Source organism: Hypanus sabinus, chromosome 7 (assembly GCF_030144855.1).
Source record: "Hypanus sabinus isolate sHypSab1 chromosome 7, sHypSab1.hap1, whole genome shotgun sequence".
Classification (NCBI taxonomy): Eukaryota; Metazoa; Chordata; class Chondrichthyes; order Myliobatiformes; family Dasyatidae; genus Hypanus; species Hypanus sabinus.
The window spans coordinates 87,350,987-87,372,195 of record NC_082712.1 but is presented as its reverse complement, the minus strand read 5'-3'; the positions used below and the strand labels follow the sequence as shown (position 1 = coordinate 87,372,195).

At 46.7% G+C, this 21,209-nt stretch overlaps 1 protein-coding gene and 1 long non-coding RNA gene across 3 annotated transcripts in view; one reads left to right on the top strand and one right to left on the bottom strand.

The window, feature by feature from the left end:
- Positions 1-719: 719 nt before the first annotated feature.
- The window catches only part of LOC132396359 (erythropoietin-like), a 240,446-nt gene continuing 219,956 nt past the window's right edge, over positions 720-21,209 (bottom strand). The window contains exons 6-7 of one of the 2 annotated variants that reach the window (XR_009512962.1): positions 10,888-11,563; positions 720-1,444 (exon numbers count right to left, since the gene is read on the bottom strand). Coding sequence is in view for 1 of the 2 variants with exons in the window: in XM_059973872.1 (XP_059829855.1) it covers positions 11,414-11,563 (150 nt within the window). In the remaining variant the exon portion in view is untranslated. Of the gene's footprint in view, positions 1,445-10,863; positions 11,564-21,209 lie in introns of those variants that run through there. The other variant, XM_059973872.1, reaches the window with a different exon arrangement.
- LOC132396360 (uncharacterized) overlaps positions 7,906-21,209 on the top strand; it is a 105,752-nt gene continuing 92,448 nt past the window's right edge. The window contains exons 1-2 of the long non-coding RNA XR_009512963.1: positions 7,906-7,973; positions 9,907-9,982. This is a non-coding gene — a long non-coding RNA (uncharacterized LOC132396360). The remainder of the gene's footprint in view (positions 7,974-9,906; positions 9,983-21,209) is intronic.

Here is a 21,209-nt window from a genome sequence, read left to right as displayed (position 1 = left end):
CATGCCGTGACTCATCAAGAACCTATCAACCTCTGTCTTGAATACAACCAATAACTTGGCCTCCACGGCCGCCTGAGGCAACGACCTTTGGATCTCTGTCTTTAACAATGGATTTTCATTCACAGATCTGCCACTCACAGTATGCTTTTTGTTTTACACACCATTCTCTGTAAGTTCTGGAGACTGCTGTGTGTGAAAATCCCTGGAGATCCCTGGAGTACAGGGTTCTGAGTTGGATGATCAGCCATGATCATACTGAATGGCGGTGCAGGCTCGAAGGGCCAAATGACCTACTCCTGCACTTATTTTCTATGTTTCTATGAGATTAGTAGTTTCTGAGATACTCAAGCCACCCCATCTGGCACCAACAATCATTCCATGGTCAAAGACATTTAGATCACATTTCTTCCCCATTCTGATGTTTGGTCTAAACGACAAATGAACCTCTTCACCACGTTTGCATGCTTTTGTGCATTGAGTTGCTGCCACGTGATTGGCTGATCAGATATTTGCATTAAGGAGCAGGTGTACGGGTGTACCTAATAAAGTGGCCTCTGGATGTACGTTGTGAAATCAGTTGCTTTACAGCAGCAGTACAATGCAATACATAATAACAGAAAAAAAACTGTGAATTACAGTAAATATATACAAAGCATAAAAGTTAACGATGCTACAAAAGCAAACAAATAGTGTAAAAGAGGAACAGCGAGGCGCTGTGGGCTGCCCTGTGCCCATCCTCAGACCGTGTTGGTCGTTGACACAAACAACACATTTCATTGTACGTGTGACAAATAAAGCTAACTTAACCTAATCCAAAATTAGTTCAACCTGATGAAGCGTCTCAGCCAGAAACATCGACTGTTTATTCCCCTCTATAGATGCTGCTTAAGCTGCTGAGTTCCTCCAGCAATTTGTGTGCGTTGCTCTGGATTTCTAGTTTCCGCAGAATCTCGTGTGCACAGAATCAGAATCAGGTTTAAATTCACTGGGATATGTTGTGAAATTTGCTTATAGCAATTGTACAATGCAATACATAATATAGAAAAAAATGTGAATTACAGTGAGAACATATATTAAAAAGTTAAATTAAACAAAGTAGAAATTAAAAATTCATGAGGTAGTGTTCATGGGTTCAATGTCCATTCAGAAATCTGATGGCAGAGGAGAAGAAGCTGTTCCTGAACTGTTGAGTGCGTGCTTTCAGGCTTCTGTATTCTGTACCTGCTTCCTGACAGTAGCAATGAAAACAAGGCATGACCTGGGTGATGGGGGACCTTGATGATGAACTCTGCCTACTTAAGGAATCACTTCTTGGAGTTGCTCTTGAAAGATTCCATGTCACTGTGTTTGCAGTGGCGGGGGTTTCCCATGGTTCCATTGCTTCTGGCATGGATGGTAAACCAGTTGTTTCACATCTTCAGCAACCCTGGTTCGATCCCCAACTCTGGAAGAGAGAGAGAGAGAGAGAGAGAGAGAGAGAGAGAGAGAGAGAGAGAGAGAGAGAGAGAGAGAGAGAGAGAGAGAGAGAGAGAGAGAGAGAGAGAGAGAGAGAGTGTGTGTGAGTGATTTGCACACCCTCCCTCTGGCCATGTGAGTTCCCTGTGGCTGCTCCTCTTTCCTCCCACATCCCAACAACGTGATGGGTTGATGGGTTAACTGGCCACTGTAAATTTGCCCCGGTGGGCAGGTGAGCTGTGGAATCGAGGAGGGCTTGTTCGGAATGTAGGAGGATTGGATTAGTGCAGATGAGCACTTGGTGATCCAAAGATCCTGTTTCTCTTCTGTAAAACTCAATGGCCAGCCATCGGACCATAATACATAGGAGCAGAATCAGGCCATTTGGGCATTGACTCTGCTCTGCAATTCCATCTGGCTGACTTTATTATCCCTCTCAACCCCGATCTCCTGCCTTCTCCCTGTAACCTTTGATGCCCTGACTAATTAAGAACCTACCAACCTATCAAATATATCTGATAACTTGGCCTCCACAACCGCCTGTGGTAATGAATTCCACAGGTTCACCACCTCTAGATCAGGAGTTCCTAACCTTTTTTATGCCATAGACCCTACCATTACCCAGGGAGGCTGGGAATCCCATGCCCTGGCTAAAGAAATTCTTCCTCATCTCTGTTCTAAAGGGCCATCCTATTCTGAGCCTGTGCCCTCTGGTCCTAGACTCCCCCACTATAGGAAACATCCTCTCCACTTCCACTCTATCTAGGCCTTTCAATGTTCAATAAGTTTCAGTGAGATCCCCCCCCCCATTCTTCTAAACTCCAGCAAGTACTTGCCCAGAGCCACCAAACGTTTCTCATATATTCACCCTTTAATTTCCTACCCTACCGTACCCTACATCCCTCGCCAGCCAACATCACTGGGAGAACACTTCTCATCATTATTGCATTCCTTAGCATGAACAGGTGCCTGTTTTGTGCATTGCAACCATAACTTCATCAGATCAAAGTCCCAAAGGTCACTATATAAATGCAATTCTTTTCATTCTTGAGCCCCTTGTTTCTGTCCGTCAGCAAAACTATGGGTTCTCCTTCCAGACTGACTAAACCACCCCTTCCCTTCCAATGCCCCCCGGTGCTGGTGGGAAAGTTTGTCTAGCATTTTGTGTGTGTTGCTCAAGTTTACCAGCACCTTCAGAATCTCTTGTGTTTATGGTGGTGGGTGGCTGGGCTTGTTGCTGACTCGAGAAGGTCATCGCTTGCAGGACTTGTTTGTCTCCAGGACAAAGAAGTGGGCAGAAAAATCATTACGGACACTACCCACCCTGCAAGCTGCCTTTTCCAAGAGCTCCCTATTGGTAAGTGCTACAGGGCTATTAAAACAAAATGACTTCATGTCCAAATTCCATAAGATACACCCAAAAGTATTCAGGAAGCAAAATCACTCTTCTAAAATGTCAATACACCAATTTCAAATTGCTCTGCTTTGGATGGTAATTGACCTGAAATGCTCTTACCAGTCTCAGGGTTCTATATGGTGACATATATGTACTTAAGATAATAAATTTACTTTTAACTTTGAACTTTGGATGTTCCCTGACTGTTGAAAGTATCCTGACTGGTTGAATCACTGTCTGGTTTGGCAATTTGGATGTGCAGGAACAGAAAAGGATGCAGAGAGTGGTGAACACAGCCCACTACATCACAGGCACATCCCTCACATATCTACAGAAGGCTCTGCCTCAATGAAGCATCATCCATCATTTAAAGTCCCCACCATCCGGGCCATGACTTCTCTCAGCTACCATCGGGCAGGAGATACTGAAGCTTGAAGTCCCACACCACCAGGTTTGAGAGCAGTTATTTTCACCTGTTCGGTCTTAAACCGACCAGTAAAACCTGGTTCACCACTCCAATTTAGCAACACTTTGATCACTCTGACAATTCTGCCCTGGAGTGGACCTTGTCGCTTTGTTTTTTTTTCATGTAAAAATTGTGCATAAATTAGATTTATGTTTTTCTTGGAATCAGAATCAAATTTAGCTTTAATATCACCGGCAAATGTTGTGAAATTTGTTAACTTTCCAGCGACAGTACAATGCAGTACATGATAAATATAGAAAAAAACAAATGACAGTAAGTATATATATGTATATTAAATAGTTGAATTTAAAAAAGTAGTGAGGTGGTGTTCATGGGTTCAACGTCCATTCAGAAATCAGATAGCACAGGGGAGCGTGCTGTTCCTGAATCATTGAGTGTGTGCCTTCAGGCTCCTGTACCTCCTCCCTGATGCTAGCAATGAGAAGAGGGTATGTCCTGGGTGGGGGGGATGTTTAATGATGGATGCCGCCTTTTTGAGGCATCGCTCCTGGATACTATGGAGGCTAGTGAGCATTACGGAGCTGACTAATTTTACAACTTCCTGCAGCTTACTTCGATCCACTGATACGATGTGGTGTGCCTGTGAGCTGCTGCAAGTAAGGTTCAGGTTTAAATTTGTTTATTTATTGCATATACATGGAAATGGAGAGAAAATTCAAAAATCTGAGGTGCAAAGGGAATTCTTGTGCAGGATTCCCTAAATGTTAACTTGCATGTTGAGTCTGTGGTGAGGAAGGCAAATGTGATATGAGCATTCATTTTGAGAGAACTAGAATATAAAAGCAAGGATGAGGATGTAATGCTGATAAAGCACTGGTGAGGCCCCACTTGGAGTACTGTGAACGGTTCCGGGTCCCCTATCTAAGGAAGGACGGGCTGATATTGGAGAGGGTTCAAAGGAGATTCACCAAAATGACTGCAGGATTGAGAGGCTGCTTTTATGAGATGTGATTGATGGCTCTGGGACTCTACTTACAGTAAGTTCAGAGGAATGAGGGGTGGTCTAATTGAAATCTATGAAATATTGAAAGGCCTCGATAGAGTGGACGTAGAGAGGACGTTTCCTATAGTTTGGGATCCTAGCAAGCATCAGAGGACCCAGCCTCAGAATAGAGGGACGTCCTTTCAGAATGGAGATGGGAAGGAATTTCTTTAGCCAGAGAGTGGTGACTCTGTAGAATTCGTTGCCACAGTCAGCCATGGAGGCCAAGTCATTGGGTATATTTAAGGCAGAGGTTGATTGATCCTTGATTAGTCCAGGGATGAAAGGATCCAAGGAGAAGGCGAGAAATTGGGGCTGAGAGGGACAATGGATCAGCCATGACGAAATGGCGGAGCAGACTTGATGGGCCAAATGGTCTAATTCTGCCCCTATATTTTACAATCTTATAAAATGCAGTACCATCATTGACTCTTCCTTGTCGTTTAGGGATTATTCTGGAGTTATGAATGCAGTAGCTATTAATTCAAGTGAGAATCAGTTCTGAATGTAATGTAACGGCTGCTGACAAGCTTTCTTTATACCATCTGTACTTCCGTACCCATTCCCATTCCCATTCCTTTTCATTCGCAGGCCTGCTTCCATCATGAGTGGTCAGATGTGAGGCAATAGGCTGGTGTTCATCACTTAAATTCTCTGCAATAACATTGTTTTTGGGTGGACCTAGTCCCTTGTTCTGCCTGTGCCGGTGACCAGAAGCTGAGTCATACAATTTAACCTGAGTCCAGTGATTCCGCTTGCTGCCTCGCCAGATTTGCACACAAATACAACCGCTTGTGGTCCTGTCCACCTAGGAGAGAACCCTGTCTTTTCGGGCACTTCCCTCGTCATGGCTTGGCTGCCTGGTTGTGTGAGGTTTATCTTCTCTCCCTCTGGTCAGCAAACTGACCAATGCTGCTGCATTGCTCTCTCATAGTTGCAATGGTCCTTTGTATCTTCACACAATACCACTGCGTTCTAATTGGCTGCATCACTGTCTGGTATGAAGGGACCGCTGTAGACCCAGCCAGCTCCATCACTAACCTCCCCACCAGCAAGGACATCTTCAAATGGCAACGCCTCACTAAGGTCCCCCACCATCCAGGACATGCCCTCTTCTCATTCTTACCACCAGGGAGGAGGTACAGAAGCCTGAAGACACACCCTCAATGTTTTAGGAACAGCTTCTTCCCCTCCTCCACTCGAGCTCTGAAATGTCCATGAACACCACCTCACTGTTTTTGCTCTTTTTGCACTACTTAATTCATCTTAAAAATATGTATTTCTTATTGTAATCTATATATTTTATGTATTGCACTGTACAGCTCCCACAGAACAACAAATTTCATGACATACTCTTGGTGGCTAGTTTATCAGGTACACCTGCTCATTAATGCAAATATCTAATCAGCCAATCAAGTAGTAACAACTCATTGCATAAAAGCATGCAAATATGGTCAAGAGGTTCAGTTGTTGTTCAGACCAAACATCAGAATGGGGAAGGAATGTGAACTAAGTGACTTTGACCATGTTATTGGTGCCAGATGGGGTGGTTTGAGTATCTCAGAAACTGCTGACCTCCTGGGATTTTCATGCACAACAGTCCCTAGAGCAGGGGTTCCTAACCTTTCTAATGTCATGAGCCGAGAGGTAATGTAGCAGCTATATAGGACCCTGGTCAGACCCCACTTGGAGTACTGTGCTCAGTTCTGGTCACCTCACTACAGGAAGGATGTGGAAGCCATAGAAAGGGTGCAGAGGAGATTTACAAGGATGTTGCCCGGATTGGGGAGCATGCCTTATGAGAATTGTGTGAACTCGGCCTTTTCTCCTTGGAGCAGCAGAGGATGAGAGGTGACCTGATAGAGGTGTACAAGATAATGAGAGGCATTGATCATGTGGAAGTCAGAGGCTTTTCCCCAGGGCTGAAATGGTTGCCACAAGAGGACACAGGTTTAAGGTGCTGGGGAGTAGGTACAGAGGAGATGTCAGGGGTAAGTTTTTCACTCAGAGAGTGGTGAGTGCGTGGAATGGGCTGCCAGCTACGGTGGTGGAGGCGGACACGATAGGTTCTTTTAAGAGGCTTTTAGATAGGTACAGGGAGCTTAGTAAAATAGAGGGTTATAGGTAAGCCTAGTAATTTCTAAGGTAAGGATGTGTTTGGCACAGCTTTGTGAGCTGAAGGGCCTGTATTGTGCTGTAGGTTTTCTATGTTCTATGTTTCTAATACCAATCAGCAAGGGGTGTGTGAACACCAGGTTGGGAACCTCTGCTCCAGAGTTTACAGAGAATGGTGCAAGCACTAAAAGTATTTAGTGAGTGACAGTCCTGTGAGTGAAAATGCCTTGTTACTTTGAGAGGTCAGAAGAGAATGGCCAGACTGCCAGAGAGGTGACAGTAACTCAAATAACCACATGCTACAACAGTGGTGTGCAGAAGAGCATCTCTGAACGCACAATTCGTCAAACTTTGAAGTGGATGGGCCACATCAGCGGAAGACCTTTAGGTACATGGGGTACCTAAAAAACAACAGGCCACTGAGTGCGTATTTCTGATTATAATTTATAATATATTATGTATTGCATTGTACTGCTGCCACAAAACAACAGATTTCATGACATATGTCAGTGATAATGAACTTGATTCTGATTCGCTAAATTGGCCGTTATAGTTCCTTTTTCACATTTTCAATTTTTGTCATCTCAGGATCTCCAGTGCTTTCTTTGCCCCATGATCTGCCCACTCATTCCCTTTCTGTTTCACACTTTCCTCTTCTTTTACCGTAACTGCTGCCACCAGCTGCACTACTTTGATATCTCCCAGTTTGGCTCTCCGCCATGTTACCTGGTACTTCATGGGTCATTGACCTGAACAGATCTAAGCATGAAGTGACCATCTTAAAAATATTCACCCCCCTTAGACTGCTGAGGCCACAGGCCATATAGTAGATTGTTAATGTATCCCAGGCAAGCTCCCAGATGTTGTAACTGACTAAAACTGAGCCACACAGAAGCTGGGAAATATAAAAGTCTTCGTTTGCATAGCAGGAGAAATTAATAGAATAGGAAGGATGTGGAAGCTTTTAGAGGATGCAGAAAAGTTTCACCAGGATAGTATGTGGATTAGAAGGATGTGCTACAAGGAAAGGTTGAACAAACTTGTTTTCTCTGGAGCGGTGGAGGCTGGGGGAAGATCTGATAGAGGTTTACAGAATTATGAGAGGCATAGATAAAATTAGACAGGAAATATCTTTTTGCCCCAAAGCTGAAATGTGTGTTAACAGAAGGCAAGCATTCGAGGTGAGGGAAGAAGTGCAGGACAAGATTTTTTTACACAGGAAGTGGTGGGTGGTTGGAATGCAGCACTGGGGGTGGTGGTGGAGGCAAATACGGTAGAGGCATTTAAGAGGATCTTAGGCAGGCATATGAAAATGTTTAAAATGGTGCTTGTGAATCTCAGCAGCTTCTGGCTGGTGGCCAATGAAATGAGATAAACAACTAAATACTTTGTTAATCACTTTTTCTGGCAAATGATCATCGCAAACAATAGTCTGTAACTCCCTTTGGACTTGGAAACAAATCGATTATGGCAGAACTGAGGGGAGGCAAGGCAGCGGGCCTGAAACTGAGAGCGAGGAATACCCAGGTCAAATCCATGTAAGTGCTGGGCCAAATCAAGGCGGCGGGGTACTCTGAACTTTGAAAATGGAGAGCTATGGACATTGTGTAGACAGAAGGGGTTTTTAATGCTAGTTTGGCACAACATTGTGAGCTGAAGTACCTTTTCCTCTGCTGTACTGTTGCTTTGTTCTAAGACAAGTGTTGTCCACACTCTGATAGCAGGTTACGGGATCCTTCCAGGGCAGAACAGGACTGGGGATCTGCTTTGTGCCATCGCTGGGACTATCCCCTCCAACAGACTGCCGCTCAGTGGTGTGAAGCAATGCTTTAAAAGCCCAAGGCCACAACTCCCCGTTCGGAATAGATCAGAGCAAAAGCAGACATGGTTGGCAAACATTAACACTTCCGTCAAGTGCAAAGGTCATCATTGCCTAACCACAGGGTCACAGGGTCAAACCTATCCCAACTGACTGTTTGGAGGGGGGACTGACTCACTTTCTGAGAGGGTGTTGCATTAGCATTCAAGGTAGGCTCATATGCATTTCCCAAGTTGTGGGCTTTGGCTCTCTGCCGAGATGGGCGCAGAGTAAATTTCGGACAATTCCCTGCTGTAAGTATATCCTGGCACCTTCTGTGAACGTGCAACATTGAGGAGGAGTGGGCAGAGTTAAAGGATAAAACGGCTTCTGTTTAGAGGTCACAGGAGTTCATTTTCATTGGTGGAAAATGGATGATAGAGATATAGAGTCATAGAAAAGTACAGCACTTGCCAGGCCCTTCAGCCCATCTAGTCCATGCCAAACCATTTAAGCAGCCTACTCCCCTCAATCTGCACCCAGACCACGTCCCTCATACCCCTCCCATCCATGTACCTATCCAATCTTCTCTTAAACATTGAAAGTGAAATCGCTTGCAACACTTCTGCTGGCAGCTCATTCCACATTCTCACTAACCTCTGAGTTCCCCCTCAAGTTCCCATTAAACTTTTCACCTTGATGTTAGCTGGCCTCCAATAAATACATCCACCAACTATGGAGTTACATCAGAATAACTTTCAGCAGTTATCCCAACTAGTACAAAGTTCACGTTATTACTGAAAGACAAAATTATCTTACTCTCTCGACTGTTCCAAGGAGTCAATGAGAGAAATTATAAATCAGAGTATTGAGTACAGGAGTTGAGATGTTATATTGAAGTGGTATAAGATGTTGATGAGACCCAATTTAGATTATCATGTATAGTTCTGGTTACCTACCTACAGTAATATATCAATAAGATTGAAAAAGTGCAGAGAAAGTTTACAAGGATGTTGCCAGGACTAGAATAGATTAGGATTTTATTCCCAGGAGTGTAGGAGACTGAGACAAGTTTTTTTTAGAAGTATACACAATTTTGAGAGGTATAAGCAGGGTAAATGCAAGCAGGCCTTTTTGATTGAGGTTGGGTGTGACTGGCACTGGAGGTCATGGGTTAAGGGAGAATGGTGAAATGTTTAAGAACATGAGGGGAACACGACTATATCACCATCTGGTATGGGGGGAGGCTACTGCACAGGGTCAAAATATGCTAACGTTAGCCAGCACCATCATGGCATTAGCTTCCACAGAATCATCAAGGAGGTACCCCCATAAAGACAGCATCCGTCATTAAGCAACCCCTGGCCATGCCTTCTTCTTATTTCTACCACCATGGAGGAGGTACAGAAGCCTGAAGGCACATGCTCAACAATTCAAGAACAGCTTCTTCCCCTCTGCCACCTGATTTCTGAATGGACATTGAACCCATGAGCAATACCTCACTACTTTTTTATTTTTACTTTTGCACTACTTACTTAACTATTTATATATACTTACTGTAATTCACGGTTTTTCTATTATCATGTATTGCATTGTGTTGCTGCTGCAAAGACAACAAATTTCATGACATCTGCCAGTGCTATTATACCTGATTCTGATTCTGATTCACTCAGAGAGCAGTGCGAGTTGAGAGTGACCTGCCAGGAGAAGAGGGCAGTGTGAGTTGGGGATGACCTGCCAGGTGAAGAGGTAGATGTGAGTTTGATTTCAATATTTAAGAAAAGTTTGGGTAAGTACATGGATGGAGGGCTATGGTCCAGGTCCAGGTCAATGGGACTAAGTAGCATGGACTAGATGGGTTGAAGGGCCTGTTTCTGTGCTATAGTGTTGTATGGCTCTACAGACATTTTTTTTAGACTGTATGCATTCTCAATATAATGATTCCTCACAAATCCCTTTGCCCAACAGTTTCCCTCTTTACAGTTCCCAGTGTAAACCAATCGTGACCTTATTCATCTCCATTACACCTGGTAAACCTTTTCTGCAGCCTCTCTGGGACTTCCTTACCCTTCCTAATCTGAGGTGATCAGATTTCAACCTGTGGAATGCTTTCTGTACATTTACTAACCTCTAATAGACTGCAGGATGTGCCTGGGTTGGTCTAGCTCCCTGGGTAGTGAGGCATGGCTTTGAGAAAGCAGATTTAAAGCCAAATTTTGTGCTTCGGATCACCAAATAACAGGACCATGCCACTGGTGTATTTACATTGTAACCAAAACCCCTGTAATCCACTTTCAAACTAAGTTTACACCGCTCTCTTCCCACTCACTGAGACTCCAGTTGGTGCACTCCCAGAATTCCTTTTCTTATAATTCTGCGTTACATCTTTAAAAATAAACAAGTTAAAAGTGTGTTCATCTGACAGTGCTGAACATCTGCCAGCCCAATAGACCAAAGTCCTGAATGTTCCAGATTTTCAGAACTTTACTATACTGTGACGAGTGAACTACTGGCAAGTTGAAGGACTTACACTTAAGACAGAGAAATGAAACTGTTGAAAGTCAGAGCCTGGACAGATTTATGCTTAAATATATATAATATTTAATGTTCAGAGAGATGAACGTCAGTGACTTGGCAGCAGTGTTTGAACTCACCATCCTCACAAAACACTTGACTGAAGTCGCCCATTTTTATCAGGTTGCTGGTGAACTTTAATCCGCAAGCTAAGCAATAACAACGGCTTGAGGACTATTAGGTGACAGAGCTACAAACATTAAAATCTTACGTCCCATACTCACAGACACTCTAAAGAACAAAACAGCGCCCTCGACAGCAGATTGCGCCATCAATAAAAACAAGACACTTCCAGTCAGAGAGGTTTGTCACATTCAAATGGGTCCTCGGGTGCAGTTCTCTCTCTCGCTCTCTACTGAGCGCCTTTGAGTTCAAACCATTGTAAGTTTCTGAGCACTTAATAGAGTCTCTGATCAAGTTCCCCAGAGCTGGGTGTCTAGCTTTCCTCATCATTTCCCATAGGAACTAGCCATGCTCGTTTCCTTCTCCCTCTCTCACCATTCCTTGTTGGTGCTGTACATTTTTGTGCTCTTACTATGCAAAGGTTACAGTTTATAATTTGAATGGGAAGCGGCTGTCAGAGTCTTCTGGTGTTGATCTGGGCTGTCAGCTTGTGGCCAGATTACAAGCTTCTGTGTCGAGGAAAAACAATCTGACCTTCCCTTGTAAGAAGTTTAGGTAGACGTGAAAGATGGTTCTCACTGTCCTGCTGTTGAAGGTGGTCTGTACAGGAGGCTGTTCCCCATTAACGAAAACCTGCACAGAAGCAAGAGTATTACACACAGTGTCACCAAAGTAACGACTAGAAAGACTTAGTTTCCAACTTCCACCTCTGGTAACTGGCTTTTGTGTCTGACCCAAACTTGGCCTGGAAGGTTGGAGTGTTGGAAGCTTCACTCTCTGTTGGACAACAGAGTTAGTCCATATCCTGACATTCTGCCCCCTGGGTAATTTTACCCCGGGGTGCTTTGCTGCCATCTCTTTCTCTCTCTGCCTCACCACTGGTGATTCGGAATTCAGAGAGGGTTGCAACAGCAGTTTTAAGTGGCGGTGTTCAAATGTTGAACAAGAATGACAACAGATTAGGAAAATGAATACATTCTCTTCCCCGTACCAGTATCAGATTTATTGTCACTGAGTTATATCTCAAACTTAAACCTCTGGATCAGTTGTAAGCTCAGCGAGTTCCACCATGGGGACAAATCTCTCCACCATCTAGGATGTCTACAAATGCCTCTTACAATGTGTCAAAATGGCAGTATCCATCATTGCTTCCTTCTGGGCAGTGTCTTTACAAGACGGGTGACCCCAGCCATTATCACTACTCTTCAGAGATTGTCTGCCTGGCATCAGTGGTCGCATAACCAGGACCCGTGATATGCAGCAACTGCTCATACGACTACCCAGGACGTGCCCGCTTTTCATCAGGAAGGAGCTACAGGAGCCTGAAGGCACATGCTCAATGTTTTAGGAACAGCTTCTTCCCCTCTGCCATCATATTCCAAATGGACATTGAACCCATGATCACTACCTCACGTTTTTATTTCCTTTTCATGCTACTTTTGTTTATACTGTATATCTTATTATGACCTGAAGTTTTAAAAAAAAATATATATTGCACTGTACTGCTGCCATAAAACAACAAATTTCAGGACACAAGTCAGTGATGTAAACCTGATTCAGTTTCTTTTCCTGAATACAGCCATTATTTCTGTTTTGCTTCTCTGACCCTGAGTTTGGATTATTTATTCATTATGTTCTGTGTCATACGACGTGGGTGATCACAGTCTTTCCATGACCGTGGTTGTCCTTGGCAACCTTTTCTACAGCAGCAGTTTGCCATTGCCTTCATCTGGGCAGTGTCTTTTCAAGATGGTGACCCCAGTCTTCAGAGATTGTCTGCCTGGTGTCAGTGTCGCAGAACCAGGACTTGTGATCTACACCGGCTGCTCATACGACCATCCACCACCTGCTCTCATGTGACCCTGAATGGATGACTCAACACCTTGCCCAAGGGCGACCTGCAGGAATGCAGAGGGATGGAGAGTCTCACACCTCCTTTGGTAAAGATGTACCTCCAGCCTGCCACCGAGTTTGGATATTTCCTTCTGTAGCTGTGTGTGCGTGCGTGCGTGTAAGGGGTTTGTTTTGCTGCTGTTGTTGCTCTGCTGAACATTGTGGACATGTTATGTTGACGCTGGAACACAAGGTGACGCTTGTGGACTGCCCCCAGCGCACTCTTGGGTGCGTTGGTGGTTAAAACAAACAATGCATTTCACTGCAACACACACAAAATGCTGGAGGAACTCAGCAGGTCAGGCAGTATCTATGGAAAGAGTAAACACTCCACAGTTTGGGTTAAGACCCTGCTGAGTTCCTCCAGCGGTTTGTGCGTGTGTTGCTTTGGATTTCCAGTGTGCAGATTTTCTCATGTTTGTTATAATGCATTTCTTTTGAAATTCTGATGCACATGTGATAAATATATCAGAATTTGAAAGCTAAATTGTAACACAAGAGATTCTGCAAATGCTGGAAATTTAGGCTAACCCACACAAAATGCTGGAAGAACTCAGTAAGTCAGGCTGCACCTACGGAAAGAAATAAGCAGTCAACGTTTATGGCTGAGACCCTTCATCTGGACTGAAATTAAAATACGAGTTGTTGACTATTGAAAGTACGATAGACTTATACCAACTAATCAATCAAGTTTCAGTTTGTTTCATTCTGACACTACATACGAGGTCAAACCTGAGGTAAACAGGGAACAGTGAAATGAAAGCATAGACAGCAAAGTTGACGATGTGATGAAGAAGATCATTTGGTGACCTTTCCACCCTCCCATCACAGATCATTCAATTGTTTGTTCCGCTTCACAAACACGACAAAATCTAACGATGCTGGAAATGCAAAGCAACACACAAAAATGATGGAGGAACTCAGCAGGTCAGGCAGCAGCTATGGAAAAGAAAAAGAACAATACATATTTCAGGCTGAGACCCTGACAGGTTTCGGTCAGTATAAAGAAGGCAAAGGAAACAAGACCTTGATCAGTTGAATGGGGCATGAAAACTGGGAGTTGCAGCAAATGAGACAGGAGGCTGAGTGGAAATCTGATCCCGGAGACGTAGAGAGGAGTGTGGAAATCTGGTCCCGGAGACGTAGAGAGGAGAGTAGAAATCTGGTCCCGGAGAGTTAGACAGGAATGTGGAAATCTGGTCCTGCAGACTTGGAGAACAGTGTGGAAATTTGGGCCCGGAGACGTAGAGAGGAGTGTGGAAATACTGTCCCGGAGACGTGGAGAGGAGTGTGGAAATCTGGTCCAGGAGACGTAGAGAGGAGTGTGGAAATCTGGTCCCGGAGACGGAGAGAGCAGTGTGGAAACCTGGTCCCGGAGACTTAGAGAGGAGTGTGGAAATCCGGTCCAGGAGACTTAGAGAGGAGTGTGGAAATCTGGTCCCGGAGACTTATAGAGGACTGTGAAAATCTGGTGCCGGAGAATTAGAGAGGAGTATTGGAATCTGGTCCTGGAGACTGAGTGAGGACTGTGGAAATCTGGTCCCGGAGGCTTAGAGAGCAGTGTGGAAATCTGGTCCCGGAGGCGTAGAGAGGAGTGTGGAAATCTAGTCCCGGAGACTTCGAGAGGAGTGTGGAAATCTAGTCCCGGAGACTTCGAGAGGAGTGTGGAAATAAGGTCCCGGAGACGTAGAGAGGAGTGTGGAAATCTGGTCTGGGAGACGTACAGAGCAATCTGGAAATCTGCTCCCGGAGACTTAGAGGGGGTAGAAATCTGGTCCTGGAGACGTAGAGAGGAGTGTGGAAATCCTGTCCCGGAGACTTAGAGAGGAGTGTGGAAATCTGGTCCCGCAGGCTTAGAGGGGAGTGTGGAAATCTGGTCACTGAGACATAGAAAGGTGTGTGGAAATCTTGTCCCAGAGATATAGAGAGGTGGATATCTGGTCTTGGAGACGTAGAGGGGACTGTTGAAATCTGGTCCTGGAGACTGAGGAAGGACTGTGGAAATCAGTCCCGAAGGCTTAGAGAGCAGTGTTGAAATCATGCCCTGGAGTCTTAGAGAGGAGTGTGGAAATCTGGTCAAGGACACTTAGAGAAATCTGGTCACGGAGACGTAGATGGGAGTGTGGAAATCTGTTCCCGGAAACTTCGAGAGGAGTGTGGAAATCAGGTCCCGGAGACTGAGAGAGGTGTGTTGAAATCTGGTTCCCGAGACTTAGAGAGGAGTGTGGGAATCTGGTCCCGGAGACGTAGAGGAGAGTGTGGAAATCTGGTCCCGGAGGCGTAGAGAGGGGTGTGGAAATCTGGTCCAGGAGGCTTACAGAGGGGTGTGGAAATCTGTTCCCGGAAACTTCAAGAGGAGTGTGGAAATCCTGTCCCGGAGACGTGGAGAGGACTGTGGAAATCTGGTTCAGGAGACGTAGAGAGGAATGTGGAAATCTGGTCCCGGACACTTAGAGAGGAGAATGGAAATCTGGGCAAGGACACGTAGAGAAATCTGGTCATGGAGACGTAGAGGGGATTGTGGAAATCTGGTCCCAGAGACGTAGAGAGGATTGTGGAAATCTGGTCCCGGAAACGTAGAGAGGAGTGTGGAAATCTGGTCCCGGAGACTTAGAGAGGAGTGGGGAAATCTGGTCCCGGAGACTTAGTGAGGAGTGAGGAAATCTGGTCCCGGAGACTTATAGAGGACTGTGAAAATCTGGTGCCGGAGAATTAGAGAGGAGTATTGGAATCTGGTCCTGGAGACTTAGAGAGGAGTGTGGAAATCTAGTCCCAGAGACTTCGAGAGGAGTGTGGAAATAAGGTCCCGGAGACGTAGAGAGGAGTGTGGAAATCTGGTCTGGGAGACGTACAGAGCAATGTGGAAATCTGCTCCCGGAGACTTAGAGAGGAGTGTGGAAATCTGGTCCCGGAGACTTAGTGAGGAGTGAGGAAATCTGGTCCCGGAGACTTATTGAGGACTGTGAAAATCTGGTCCCAGAGTCTTAGAGAGGAGTGAGGAAATCGGGTCCCAGAGATTTTGAGAGGAGTGTGAAATCCGGTTCCGGAAACTTCGAGAGGAGTTAGGAAATCTGGTCCTGGAGACATGGAAAGGAGAGTGGAAATCTGGTCAAGGACACTTAGAGAAATCTGGTCACGGAGACGTAGATGAGAGTGTGGAAATCTGGTCCCGGAGACTCAGGGAGCAGTGTGGACATCTGGTCCAGGAGACGTAGAGAGGAGTTTGGAAATCTGGTCCCGGAGAAATAGAGAGGAGTGTGGAAATCTGGTCCCGCAGGCTTAGAGGGGAGTGTGGAAATCTGGTCACTGAGACATAGAGAGGTGTGTGGAAATCTTGTCCCAGAGATATAGAGAGTAGTGTGGATATCTGGTCTTGGAGACGTAGAGAGGATTGTGGAAATCTGGTCTTGGAGACGTAGAGAGGAGTGTGGAAATCTGGTCCCGGAGACTTAGAGAGGAGTGGGGAAATCTGGTCCCGGAGACTTAGTGAGGAGTGAGGAAATCTGGTCCCGGAGACTGATAGAGGACTGTGAAAATCTGGTGCCGGAGAATTAGAGAGGAGTATTGGAATCTGGTCCTGGAGACTGAGTGAGGACTGTGGAAATCTGGTCCCGGAGGCTTAGAGAGCAGTGTGGAAATCTGGTCCCGGAGGCGTAGAGAGGAGTGTGGAAATCTAGTCCCGGAGACTTCGAGAGGAGTGTGGAAATCTAGTCCCGGAGACTTCGAGAGGAGTGTGGAAATAAGGTCCCGGAGATGTAGAGAGGAGTGTGGAAATCTGGTCTGGGAGACGTACAGAGCAATGTGGAAATCTGCTCCCGGAGACTTAGAGGGGGTAGAAATCTGGTCCTGGAGACGTAGAGAGGAGTATGGAAATCCTGTCCCGGAGACTTAGAGAGGGGTGTAGAAATCTGTTCCCGGAAACGTAGACAGGAATGTGGAAATCTGGTCCTGGAGACGTAGAGAGCAGTGTGGAAATCTGGTCCCGGAGAAGTAGAGAGCAGTGTGGAAATCTGGTCCCGGAGACATAGAGAGGAGTGTGGGAATCTGGTCCAGGAGACGTAGAGAGCTGTGTGTAAATCAGGTCCCGGAGACGTTGAGAGGAGTGTAGAAATCCAGTCCCGGACACGTAGAGAGGAGTGTGGAGAACCGGTCGCGGAGACGGAGAGAAGTGTGGAAATATGGTCCCGGAGGCATAGAGAGCAGTGTGGACATCAGGTCCCAGAGACTGAGAGAGGTGTGTTGAAACCTGGTTCCCGAGACTTAGAGAGGAGTGTGGAAATCTGGTCCCGGACACTTAGAGAGGAGTGTGGAGAACCAGTCGCGGAGACGGAGAGAAGTGTGGAAATATGGTCCCGGAGGCATAGAGAGCAGTGTGGACATCAGGTCCCGGAGACTGAGAGAGGAGTGTTGAAACCTGGTTCCCGAGACTTAGAGAGGAGTGTGGAAATCTGGTCCCGGAGACTTAGTGAGGAGTGAGGAAATCTGGTCCTGGAGACTTATTGAGGACTGTGAAAATCTGGTCCCACAGTCTTAGAGAGGAGTGAGGAAATCCGGTCCCGGAGAGTTTGAAAGGAGTGTGAAATCCGGTTCCGGACACTTCGAGAGGAGTTAGGAAATCTGGTCCTGGAGACTTGGAAAGGAGAGTGGAAATCTGGTCAAGGACACTTAGAGAAATCTGGTCACGGAGACGTAGATGGGAGTGTGGAAATCTGGTCCCGGAGACATAGAGAGGTGTGTGGAAATCTTGTCCCAGAGATGTAGAGAGTAGTGTGGATATCTGGTCCCGGAAACGTAGAGAGGAGTGTGGAAATCTGGTCCCGGAGACTTAGAGAGGAGTGGGGAAATCTGGTCCCGGAGACTTAGTGAGGAGTGAGGAAATCTGGTCCCGGAGACTTATAGAGGACTGTGAAAATCTGGTGCCGGAGAATTAGAGAGGAGTATTGGAATCTGGTCCTGGAGACTGAGTGAGGACTGTGGAAATCTGGTCCCGGAGGCTTAGAGAGCAGTGTGGAAATCTGGTCCCGGAGGCGTAGAGAGGAGTGTGGAAATCTAGTCCCGGAGACTTCGAGAGGAGTGTGGAAATCTAGTCCCGGAGACTTCGAGAGGAGTGTGGAAATAAGGTCCCGGAGACGTAGAGAGGAGTGTGGAAATCTGGTCTGGGAGACGTACAGAGCAATCTGGAAATCTGCTCCCGGAGACTTAGAGGGGGTAGAAATCTGGTCCTGGAGACGTAGAGAGGAGTGTGGAAATCCTGTCCCGGAGACTTAGAGAGGAGTGTGGAAATCTGGTCCCGCAGGCTTAGAGGGGAGTGTGGAAATCTGGTCACTGAGACATAGAAAGGTGTGTGGAAATCTTGTCCCAGAGATATAGAGAGGTGGATATCTGGTCTTGGAGACGTAGAGGGGACTGTTGAAATCTGGTCCTGGAGACTGAGGAAGGACTGTGGAAATCAGTCCCGAAGGCTTAGAGAGCAGTGTTGAAATCATGCCCTGGAGTCTTAGAGAGGAGTGTGGAAATCTGGTCAAGGACACTTAGAGAAATCTGGTCACGGAGACGTAGATGGGAGTGTGGAAATCTGTTCCCGGAAACTTCGAGAGGAGTGTGGAAATCAGGTCCCGGAGACTGAGAGAGGTGTGTTGAAATCTGGTTCCCGAGACTTAGAGAGGAGTGTGGGAATCTGGTCCCGGAGACGTAGAGGAGAGTGTGGAAATCTGGTCCCGGAGGCGTAGAGAGGGGTGTGGAAATCTGGTCCAGGAGGCTTACAGAGGGGTGTGGAAATCTGTTCCCGGAAACTTCAAGAGGAGTGTGGAAATCCTGTCCCGGAGACGTGGAGAGGACTGTGGAAATCTGGTTCAGGAGACGTAGAGAGGAATGTGGAAATCTGGTCCCGGACACTTAGAGAGGAGAATGGAAATCTGGGCAAGGACACGTAGAGAAATCTGGTCATGGAGACGTAGAGGGGATTGTGGAAATCTGGTCCCAGAGACGTAGAGAGGATTGTGGAAATCTGGTCCCGGAAACGTAGAGAGGAGTGTGGAAATCTGGTCCCGGAGACTTAGAGAGGAGTGGGGAAATCTGGTCCCGGAGACTTAGTGAGGAGTGAGGAAATCTGGTCCCGGAGACTTATAGAGGACTGTGAAAATCTGGTGCCGGAGAATTAGAGAGGAGTATTGGAATCTGGTCCTGGAGACTTAGAGAGGAGTGTGGAAATCTAGTCCCAGAGACTTCGAGAGGAGTGTGGAAATAAGGTCCCGGAGACGTAGAGAGGAGTGTGGAAATCTGGTCTGGGAGACGTACAGAGCAATGTGGAAATCTGCTCCCGGAGACTTAGAGAGGAGTGTGGAAATCTGGTCCCGGAGACTTAGTGAGGAGTGAGGAAATCTGGTCCCGGAGACTTATTGAGGACTGTGAAAATCTGGTCCCAGAGTCTTAGAGAGGAGTGAGGAAATCGGGTCCCAGAGATTTTGAGAGGAGTGTGAAATCCGGTTCCGGAAACTTCGAGAGGAGTTAGGAAATCTGGTCCTGGAGACATGGAAAGGAGAGTGGAAATCTGGTCAAGGACACTTAGAGAAATCTGGTCACGGAGACGTAGATGAGAGTGTGGAAATCTGGTCCCGGAGACTCAGGGAGCAGTGTGGACATCTGGTCCAGGAGACGTAGAGAGGAGTTTGGAAATCTGGTCCCGGAGAAATAGAGAGGAGTGTGGAAATCTGGTCCCGCAGGCTTAGAGGGGAGTGTGGAAATCTGGTCACTGAGACATAGAGAGGTGTGTGGAAATCTTGTCCCAGAGATATAGAGAGTAGTGTGGATATCTGGTCTTGGAGACGTAGAGAGGATTGTGGAAATCTGGTCTTGGAGACGTAGAGAGGAGTGTGGAAATCTGGTCCCGGAGACAGAGAGGAGTGGGGAAATCTGGTCCCGGAGACTTAGTGAGGAGTGAGGAAATCTGGTCCCGGAGACTGATAGAGGACTGTGAAAATCTGGTGCCGGAGAATTAGAGAGGAGTATTGGAATCTGGTCCTGGAGACTGAGTGAGGACTGTGGAAATCTGGTCCCGGAGGCTTAGAGAGCAGTGTGGAAATCTGGTCCCGGAGGCGTAGAGAGGAGTGTGGAAATCTAGTCCCGGAGACTTCGAGAGGAGTGTGGAAATCTAGTCCCGGAGACTTCGAGAGGAGTGTGGAAATAAGGTCCCGGAGATGTAGAGAGGAGTGTGGAAATCTGGTCTGGGAGACGTACAGAGCAATGTGGAAATCTGCTCCCGGAGACTTAGAGGGGGTAGAAATCTGGTCCTGGAGACGTAGAGAGGAGTATGGAAATCCTGTCCCGGAGACTTAGAGAGGGGTGTAGAAATCTGTTCCCGGAAACGTAGACAGGAATGTGGAAATCTGGTCCTGGAGACGTAGAGAGCAGTGTGGAAATCTGGTCCCGGAGAAGTAGAGAGCAGTGTGGAAATCTGGTCCCGGAGACATAGAGAGGAGTGTGGGAATCTGGTCCAGGAGACGTAGAGAGCTGTGTGTAAATCAGGTCCCGGAGACGTTGAGAGGAGTGTAGAAATCCAGTCCCGGACACGTAGAGAGGAGTGTGGAGAACCGGTCGCGGAGACGGAGAGAAGTGTGGAAATATGGTCCCGGAGGCATAGAGAGCAGTGTGGACATCAGGTCCCAGAGACTGAGAGAGGTGTGTTGAAACCTGGTTCCCGAGACTTAGAGAGGAGTGTGGAAATCTGGTCCCGGACACTTAGAGAGGAGTGTGGAGAACCAGTCGCGGAGACGGAGAGAAGTGTGGAAATATGGTCCCGGAGGCATAGAGAGCAGTGTGGACATCAGGTCCCGGAGACTGAGAGAGGAGTGTTGAAACCTGGTTCCCGAGACTTAGAGAGGAGTGTGGAAATCTGGTCCCGGAGACTTAGTGAGGAGTGAGGAAATCTGGTCCTGGAGACTTATTGAGGACTGTGAAAATCTGGTCCCACAGTCTTAGAGAGGAGTGAGGAAATCCGGTCCCGGAGAGTTTGAAAGGAGTGTGAAATCCGGTTCCGGACACTTCGAGAGGAGTTAGGAAATCTGGTCCTGGAGACTTGGAAAGGAGAGTGGAAATCTGGTCAAGGACACTTAGAGAAATCTGGTCACGGAGACGTAGATGGGAGTGTGGAAATCTGGTCCCGGAGACTCAGGGAGCAGTGTGGATATCTGGTCCAAAAGACGTAGAGAGGACTTTGGAAATCTGGTCCCGGAGAAATAGAGAGGAGTGTGGAAATCTGGTCCCGCAGGCTTAGAGGGGAGTGTGGAAATCTGGTCACTGAGACATAGAGAGGTGTGTGGAAATCTTGTCCCAGAGATATAGAGAGTAGTGTGGATATCTGGTCTTGGAGATGTAGAGAGGATTGTGG